The sequence below is a fragment of the Corapipo altera genome, unplaced genomic scaffold (assembly GCF_003945725.1).
Source record: "Corapipo altera isolate COAL_440 unplaced genomic scaffold, ASM394572v1 48, whole genome shotgun sequence".
Lineage (NCBI taxonomy): Eukaryota > Metazoa > Chordata > Aves > Passeriformes > Pipridae > Corapipo > Corapipo altera.
Window position 1 is genome coordinate 3,806,858 of NW_020884931.1, and position 9,797 is coordinate 3,816,654.

Here is a 9,797-nt window from a genome sequence, read left to right on the forward strand (position 1 = left end):
CCAAATCCAGGAGCACACACCCACACCCCACTACCCCCTGTTCTTGTAAGGAGCAAACAGTAATTGACCAAAGGAGAACACTGCCAGAAATAACCTTTGCATTTGTTCTCAGTGGCAAAAAGTTAATATCAGCTGAAGAGAAAGTTCACACAGGCTTTACTCTTGACTTGGCAGCCAGGATTGCACTCCAGTTTGCTTAGTCATAAGGGACAAAAGGCCAGTGGCAAAAAGCAAGATCAGAGCTCAGCTCTCCTCCCCTTTGTAGTTCCAATCTAATGACTGGGATGCGCTGGTTGCCCTCTAGGTTTTGGAGGGGACAGAAAGAAAAATAAAAAGAAAGGATAGGGGGAGGGAAAAGCACTGAACTAATTATCATACATTTACTCATGAAAGCCAAGATTAAAATAGTATTTTAAAGGATTCGAATGCAAATAGCATTTGCTCTGTCCTGATTTTCCTTAACAGAGTGCAGCACTCTGGCAACAGAGATAACCCCAAATGTCGAACAGCATAGGAGAGCCTGACAGAGCAGAGGGAGAGAATGAGCCAGTCTCTCACCGAGGCTTTAAAGAAGGTGAAAAAAACACCACAGAGCTGGGAAAGAAGGTCATTTTCTTGCTGTCATTACTACTGTTTTAAGGACACATCTCCACACACCCTATTTATCATGCCCTCTATTGCCTAGAGAATGGACATTGTACATCCATTATCCTTAGTCTTGAGGCATGTGAAATTTGAACCCACTGTTCCTATCTTTAGTCCACCTCTCCTGTTCTGCTAAGCATCAAGCACTTAGCTAAGTGAACACAAATCATTTGGGTTTGTGCACATGCAGCAGGTACGACAGGATGATTACTCCGGTAAGGCAGGTTATTTGCATCCCAGGTTTTGAATTGGATGCAACAAAGTTAGTCTCACACAACTAGACAAGAGCTGAGAATTATTAAGTGGTAGAGATATGCATCTCAAACCAGTCTGGGTGCAAGTATTGCAATTATCCAGCTTTCTACAGCCGTCGTAGGCCATGCTGGTGGCCAGTCACACACAAAGTAGACCTCTCTTGTTGCCACATACAAGACTTCTGCAATAGCCCTTTGAATGTAGCAGTTGCCTCATGATATGCATTTGAATGAAGGATCTGGAGCACAAGTTCAAGATTTCTTCAGGTGATATCTTAAAAGATGAAAGCTACCCTTAGCTGTGCACCTCATGGGCGTTTCAGTGTGAAGGACAGGGCCTCATCTCCACCTTCTTTGGGACAAGAAACGATGTTTCATGTTCCTGTTATCAAGCTGGTCTACTGGGAAAACTTCTTCTTCAAGCTTACCCTCTGTTAGGCACAGGTATAATTCAGGTACAGCAAGTAGGCTTCTGTAGTCCTGTGCATGTTGTATCTCTTCTCTTCCTCCACCCCTTGCAGGTTACGACTTCGCCGCTGTACTGGAGTGGTTTGCAGAGCGGGTTGACCGCATCATTCTCCTTTTTGATGCGCACAAGCTGGACATCTCCGATGAATTCTCTGAGGTCATCAAGGCCCTGAAGAACCATGAGGACAAGATGAGAGTTGTTCTCAACAAGGCCGACCAGATAGAGACTCAGCAGCTGATGCGGGTGTACGGTGCCCTCATGTGGTCCCTGGGAAAGATCGTCAACACTCCTGAGGTCATCAGGGTCTACATTGGCTCCTTCTGGTCCCATCCATTGCTCATCCCTGACAACCGCAAGTTGTTTGAGGCAGAGGAGCAGGACCTGTTTAGGGACATCCAGAGCCTGCCCCGCAATGCAGCCCTGAGGAAGCTGAATGATCTCATCAAGCGAGCACGGCTGGCCAAGGTGAGTGTTGGCATGGAACCCCAAAGCACTCAATTTGGGCTGTCTGCAGCACGCAGGCTATGGGGAAGTGGTTTTGGCCAGTTCAGCGTGCAGAGCTGGTGGATCCTACTCTTTTTCCATCCCATTCAACTTGGGTCCAGCATATTAGCCCTGTGCACTTCAAGGAAGAAAACACCTCCATTGCTTGGTGCATCAATCATGGCAGGCCAGAGCAAGGAAGGTGATCACAAATCTAAGCAGGTAGCACTGGAAGGGGTCTAGAAAGAGTTGCTCTGTGGTAACAACTTGAGAATTAGAACCAATTCAGTATATCAGAATCATACATCAAAGGAATTGTTAAGCTCTGGGTCTTTTGCTTTAAACTTTCTTATCCGAGAGAGATACCTGGCTTAGATGGATGCAGGAGGTAGAGACTCACACAAATGATAAATAATCCTGCAGTATGTCTGAAAATTTGAAATGAGCAGAATGAAGCCCCTAAAAATAGAGGGAAGAGCCCTATACCAATTGAGAAAAGATATCAAAAGATCCCTGTAAAGCTTTCTGTTCTTCATTTCTAAGAGGAAATGATTGATTCACCATTCAAAAAAACCCCAACAATGTTTTATAAGTTAAGGACTGGTATTCATACTAAAACATTAAACAAAGTCTAGAGAGCTCCAAAACCTGTATGTTTGGTTTGGACTGGAAAGGAACTATTCCCTGGAAGGCCCTGCCCAGTGGAAGACGAAAAATTAAAGCACCACCACTTCTTCCAGGAAGTGCATTTGAATGTTACTGTCTGTATGCCCAGGACTCACAGTGTTTGCACCTTGTCTCAGCACAGCCAGAGTGCAGAGCTGAGCAGCACTTAGCACTGCAGCAACAATCCATAGGCACAGGCAAGCTGAGGAGGTGAGCTTGCTCTTCAGGGTGGGACAAGATGGAGTTGAGTCCTGGGCACAGATACTCTGCTGAGAAGAATTTTTCTGATATGCTATTTTACATATGTCTTCATTCCATATAATTTAACTCCCTTCAGGTCCATGCCTACATCATCAGTTCCCTGAAGAAGGAAATGCCCTCAATGTTTGGGAAAGACAATAAAAAGAAAGAGCTTGTTAACAACTTGGGAGATATTTATGCCCGAATTGAACGGGAGCATCAGATCTCACCAGGAGACTTCCCTAATCTGAAAAAGATGCAGGTAAGCAGGGGCATCTTGGCCAAACATCCAAGGAAAAAGCATTAGAGTAACCACAGGGAATACAACAGAGCCCCGCAGACATTGATTGTTGCCACCTGTAAGGAAAGGCCTGCTGTAATGTTTAAATGGGCTTTGAAATATGTGCAGGCTGTATTTGGGCATGAGCGCTTCTCACACACAGAGCTCATGTGAAGCTGCAGCTGCCTTCATTTCTCAAATTTTTGCCTGTATAGCACTTTACAGCAAATGGTTTCTTCTATTTTTCTTTAATTCCGGGTCAATTTGAAGAATTTTCAGGCCTAAGAATGCTGTTAATTTATATTAAAAGGAAAGCTGTGCCCTGAAAAGCCTACATATACCCCTCTCCCCAAGAACTATACTTTTTTTTGTCTTCTACTTCACGCTTTGTTTCTAGAAAGAGAGAAATGAAGGTGTGAAGACTTAAAACCCCTTTTCTGTTTTAAGCAGAGAGGCAGGCTTTCTGTTCTGCAGACCTCCTGACCCAGTGTTCATGCAAGTCAGAAACTTTAAAGGACCTTGGATTAGAGCCTTGTATTGTATATTCAAACAATGCTGGACAGTGCTGCATTGCCACGTGGCTTCAGTCCAAGCAGAAACCTGTTCTGAGCTGCCAGCTGTCAAGGTTGCTACTAGTTACCTATGAAAAACACAGCATTTGCCTTTTTTGTCTTTTATAAAGTATATTTTTCATAAATTATTGGGAATGAGATCTATGGAGTGTATCCAACAGGAGATATTCACTGCTTGTTAAAATGTGTGCTTAAGCATTTAAATACTGTACCAATCCATTAGGAGCAAATAATGTGGATTAAATGAGTAGAGGGTGAAGGATAAAGCTGTAGGTCATTTTGCAGTTAGAAGAGAGTTCTCTGAAGGCCCTACTCAAAGCACATTTGCTTAGCTGTGAAAATTACAGAATCTGAGCATCTCTTACAGACATGCTACTGTCTTTGTGACATCCAAAAGATGCACTGTATTATGATGAGTATAATAGTCTTTTTCCAGAGTGGCATCTCCTTCCCAGAGTGCAGAAGGGGGAAGGAGTGCAGAACACTGGCTGGAGGATGTAGCAAGAGCTGCACAACCAGTTTGCCTTGAACAATTTGGTCTTCAAGGAGGCTGTTTCTGTGTGGCTTGGAAAGGAGGAGTCTTATTTGCATATGTCCATCATTTGGGCTTTTGAGCAAACTGCTTCCCCTCTCTGTATCACATCAGCCCCCTTTGTAAGCAGAGAAGGTCATTTTCAGTAGGGCTTCAAAGAGGATGTAAGCAACAGCAAGGCCAGTCAGGGAGACCCCATCGAATGCTGAGGAACGGGGGTGTCAGAGAGGGAATGCCAAGCTCCCCACTCCTCTGCAATAACACTTTTTTTGAGCCAAGCAGCAGGCAGGCATCCCACTCTACGCCATTACTCCACAGTGCACAGCCATGTTGCTCATCTCTTGCTATGTTGTCCTATTTTAAGGATCAGTTGCAAGCGCAGGATTTTAGCAAGTTCCAGCCTCTGAAGAGCAAGCTGCTGGAGACCGTGGAAGACATGCTGGCCAACGACATCGCCCAGCTCATGGTGCTCGTACGCCAGGAAGAGTCACAGCGGCCAACCCAGATGGTGAAGGGAGGAGCCTTCGAGGGCACCTTGCACGGTCCCTTTGGCCATGGCTACGGCGAAGGCGCCGGTGAAGGCATCGACGATGCCGAGTGGGTGGTGGCCAGGGACAAGCCCATGTATGACGAGATCTTCTACACACTCTCGCCTGTCGATGGTAAAATAACTGGTGCCAATGCAAAGAAGGAGATGGTAAGGTCTAAGCTGCCCAACACGGTGCTGGGCAAGATATGGAAACTGGCTGACATCGACAAAGATGGCATGCTGGATGATGAGGAGTTTGCCTTGGCGAATCATCTCATTAAAGTCAAGTTGGAGGGTCATGAGCTGCCAAATGAGCTCCCTTCCCATCTCCTCCCTCCATCCAAAAGGAAAATAACAGAGTGAAAGCAATGTTACAGGGGAGAGGGAAAGGGAAGGGGGAAAAAAAGATCTAGAAAAACATGTTTACTTAAATTATACCTTTAGATGTGAGATCACGTTTGGATTTATACCTACTTTGCTGTATGAAGAACAAAATCTAAAGCAGAACAAAAAAGTTCAATCCTTCATGATAATATGCAATTAACTCTTCCAGTGTACTGTCCCTGCTTTCTAATGTGTAGTCTGTAAATATGAAGGTAAAGAAAGGACACTGCAAGTAGGAGACTCTCAAGCAGGAGTAGAAGAAAACCTGAAGTGGGCTGCATTTTATGAGAGTGGAATAGGCACTAATAGAAATCTGCTAACTGCCAGTATCACTCCTGAGCTTTGGCTGCACCTGCTGCCTTTTAATGGGTTGCGCAAACTTCAGGAGACTGAAATCTTGAAGAGAAACCACAAGGTCTTCGAGCTATTGGCCAAACTAAAGAGCACTTCCTAATTAATGTAAGCCTACACTAAAATACTAGATACTAAACCCCAGAGTTAAGAATTTTAAGAACCTCGATTCACTGTTAGATGCAAATTTTCCAATATTCCCCTGTCCTTAAAGAAAAATATATAAATAAAATCTGAAAGAGCTCTGAACTGGGTAGCTGGAGTTCCTCATTGTTCACTGTGGGACAGGCACTCAGAGTTCCCAGTCGTCACTGCCTCCCATTCCATCCCCAGGGGAGATTTGTTCTGCAGGCATGGCCAAGAGAACCAACCTCCAAGGGGAACAGAGGGATGGGGCACTAGAGGCGGACATCAGGTGGCTTGGAAGGGAGGAACACTGCTCCCAGGCTCACTGAACGTTTCACAATGAGTGGATAGTGTTTCCTCTTTGAACAACGGTGGTGTCTGTTATCCCTGTGAAGTGACGTGTTTACTCTCATTGTGCACACTGAAAGCTACCAGGCCCCATTCCTACTGTAAAGATACAAACCCTGCACTGTCAGGTAGATGGGCCATCACAAGAGCAGAGAACACAGAGGGGCAGTGGGCAGAGCTCGCTCTGCAGCCTGTGCCTCCACAAATCTAGCCAAGATGTCAGCCTTCACACATTCTCCTCACCACACAGTAACACTTGATCCCCTCCAGAACCTCTACCCTGAGCCAAGAGAACTTCCCTACTTCTTTCATGCTCTATGAAATTTTTGTTTTCAAGACCCAATTTTAGCAGAAATTCCTCAATTTCCTATTTCATTTCCTAAACACACACACGCGCGCACACTCTTCTGGTTTTTGTTGTTGCTTTGGAGCAGTGTGTTGTTACAATTCCTATTGTCACTTTATATAAGCTGAGCTCCTACTGTGATGAAATACCAAGATAAGTATAACTTATTTTATATCTCCTGTGTTCATATTATATAGAGAAATATATTCTGTGTATGTAGGATGTGCTTATTGCAGTACATTTATCACTTGTCTTAAAAATTAATGCATTAACCTTTTTTGTACCCTGGTCCTAAAACATTATTAAAAAAGAAAGGCCAGATCTGTCTATTTCTTTACATAGCAAAAGGAAATGCAGCTGAAAAGAAAAAAGCTTATTTCCATGTGCAACAGAACGAGGAAATTGTCCTTAACACATTCCCAAATGTGCATGTACAGATCAGCCCAGCTGGACACGGGTGTGCACTGCTGAATGCCTGGTTGACAACTGCAACATCTTCCTTCCCTTTTGGCAGTCACATCACAACCTCCATACTTGCCAAAGCAAGTGGAATTTGTCCACAATTCACCTTGTTCAATGTAGGGGAGAGATAACAGCCAAATTTCAGTAGAAAAGGTATATATTGAAAGAGTTGCTTCCTGCCACTTACAGATGAGAATGCTACACATTTATCAAGATCTGGAAAGGGCACAAAAAACCTTAGTCTTAAATCTTGCTGACTCTAATTTTACTTCTGTCTTCATTGCCCTTTCTTTACATGTTCATTACAATGATAGCTATCCCCAGAGTGGGATAGTGAGAGGCACGAAGACGGTGAGAGCAGTTAGGATAGTACTGGGGAAGGATTGGAAAGAGGGCGTGAGCTGTAGTGGTTGGCGGAGTTTCCGTTTAGCAGCTGTACAGGATGAGAGAGGGGTGAAAGGAAATAGTAGGGTGGAGAGCAAAAGCAGTAAATGGAAATTGAAGGAAAAGTCAGCAAACTCGATGTCACTCCAGTTTGACTACCCAGTAACCTCCAGTTTAACTGTCATTACAGTGCACACATCGGCGAATGCTGTCCAGGTCTTTGTGTGGAATTTGCATCCGACTCCAGTAGAGGCACAATGCTGAGGCTGAACAGAGCACCCTGAATCAGCCTTATCTCTGTGAACATGACTTTCTGATGGCCACAGCATACTGCTTGTGCCAATCATGTCATGTTGAAATTTAACAGCTTCTTAAAAAGCAGAAGATTACCGTTGCTCTCAGAGGGCATGAGAGAAGGCGAGGTCTATTAGTCTCTCTTCCAGGATAGGAAGGTGCTCGTGTAGGCCAAACATTGTAAGAGGTATCAAACAGCTTTCAGGGCACAAAGCCTTTTGTGCCTGATTGTGCATATGAGTTCAGAACCCAAACCACTAGGCTGTTGTTAAAGCATGTGTAGTAGATTAGTTTTCAGTGCGTTGACTGCCGTTGTGCTTTACCCTAATCTCAAAAAAGGGCTCACTGTTACACAGGAAACAGATTTTCTGTGTTGCTGGTAGCAGCAGTTACCCCCATACACTGGCAAAGGTGTGCCAGCACATGCCACAGCTCCTGCCTCTGCTCTGCACATCATGCAGAGGCTCCTGCTCTTCATCCCTGCGCCAGCCTCTCCAGGATGTTTCAAGCAGGATTCGCTCAGAAGTGCCAGCAGTCCAGCGGCACAAAGAGCTCTGCCAGCACAGGTCAAGCGCACAAAGCACCAACGCGGCACTGCGGCGTGGGAGTTTGCTTTCAACACTCCCTCAGAAACCACTTGGCACTGTCAGTGCAGCTTCCCCACTCGTGTTGGAGGGGAAAAAACAACACAAGTGTTTTACTGACAAACACGCAGTTACTTAACACAATTGCAATGGGGTTTAGCAACAAGGCAGGAGGCAAAGTAACCCTGTTACAGAGGGAACAGGACAGCAACTAGGGAGGCTGTGATTCCAGTGAGGCAGTTTATGAATAGTCCTCTTTAGTCAGGTAAATTCATCCAGCACGTTTTACTTTTGCTAAGCTCTTCAGAAAATCAAAACAAACAAAAAACAAACAAAACCCACACAAAAACAAGCATGGAAAAATCCACGCCAAACCTCAAGCGCCCTAAGGTTCTCTGTACAAAAATACATGGAATCCTGTCTCTCCACTATGGCTGTGAGAAGGTGTCTATATTTCTCCGTCCCCTTCCCAGAAAGCAGCTGCCCATGCACACACCCCTTTTGTTGCCTCTTCCCGTCACAGTTATGATTCTATGGGCAATCCCAGCCACCTGTATTGTTTCTCACATCTGTGGCAAGGACACGCTTTTCCAAGCCCACCAGAACCTGGGGTGCTGCACGCAGCCCTGCAGCCGGTGTATGTTCTTGCCAGTTCACAGAACCATGGTCCCAAAGGCCGTTATCTGTGTCCAACAGTGCTTCCTTTTTCCAAGAGCAGTTCTCAATTACTGAACAAGGTTTCCCCAGGAGGTTATACAGAGGAATCTATTCATTTGCTCATGTCTGTGAGAGGGGGATTTTGTCATGTGAACATACCACTATCCCTCACTTCTCTAATCCTCTCATGTCCCTCCCTACCCATCCTCACACAGAAGAGCTTCCACAAGGCCAGAAGAACGAAAAGGCCTTTTTTTTTTTTCCCCTCCAAGCAGGAACTTCATTTGGTCTTCTCTCTTTCTGGGAAGGATCTAGAGAATAAAAATCTGTACTGCCATGCTGTATGAGCTAATATATGAGTTTTTTTGAAAATTAAATTCTCTCTACTGTGGAGAATGACAGGCAGATTGGATCAACAGTGCTATACAACCATTTATTTGAAGGGAAGGATAGTAATTACACAAAGTTCCCTGAATGAGATTTCACAGGAGGTGTGTAGCTTAGCAAAAGGCAATTAATTCTGGGAGCTGGAATTTAGCCAGTATGCTGGAGTTCAGAGGGATTTTTAATCAAACAGAAAAGGTTAGAATCAGTTTTTCCATCATCTTAAATTCCAACACAAACTTCATACAACAATGAAATTCAGATTTAGACCTGGAAACTGTTCTTTTAACTTGCTCTCCTTATTATGCCTTAATGCTTTGTCCATATGAAGGCAACCTTTGTTTGGGGAACAAGAGTTATGGGCCATTTAACCATACATAGAGTGACAGCATTCCTACAAGCCCTGCTGGAAATGTGGACAAGCTTCTCCAGAATTCACCTCAGAACATGCCACACCTCTTGTGTCGATCATAGCTTCCACCTCTGCTATTGTTTATTTCATGTTTCTCTTATTATGGGGACAAGCTATGGCTCCACATTTAGGCTTTGTTAAAATCAAGGGACATTGTAGACTATTTAAGCTCTTCCTAGGCTCAAAAGTCCTTAAGTCCTTCGAAGCTTGACAGATGGGTGGGAACACTCATGGAGAACAGCACGGAATTATTCCAAAGGAGCAGCTTGGCTATAGCATCCAAGTTATTTTTGTGGAGTTTTCATAACATAGCATCTCTTATTTTTTGGTCTTTCCCTTTCCTTCCTTGTGCTTATGAGCCTTTCCCTTCTCTTGCCAGTCTATCCTAGAGGGGG

At 44.5% G+C, this 9,797-nt stretch overlaps 1 protein-coding gene across 1 annotated transcript in view; it reads left to right on the forward strand.

Annotated features, from left to right (window-relative positions):
• Nucleotides 1-6,544, forward strand: part of EHD3 (EH domain containing 3) — a 30,700-nt gene extending 24,156 nt beyond the window's left edge. Inside the window, exons 4-6 of the mRNA XM_027659258.1 lie at nucleotides 1,421-1,833; nucleotides 2,855-3,019; nucleotides 4,506-6,544. Coding sequence (XP_027515059.1) covers nucleotides 1,421-1,833; nucleotides 2,855-3,019; nucleotides 4,506-5,033 — 1,106 coding nt within the window. The 3' untranslated portion in view covers nucleotides 5,034-6,544. The remainder of the gene's footprint in view (nucleotides 1-1,420; nucleotides 1,834-2,854; nucleotides 3,020-4,505) is intronic.
• The last annotated feature ends 3,253 nt before the right edge of the window (nucleotides 6,545-9,797 follow it).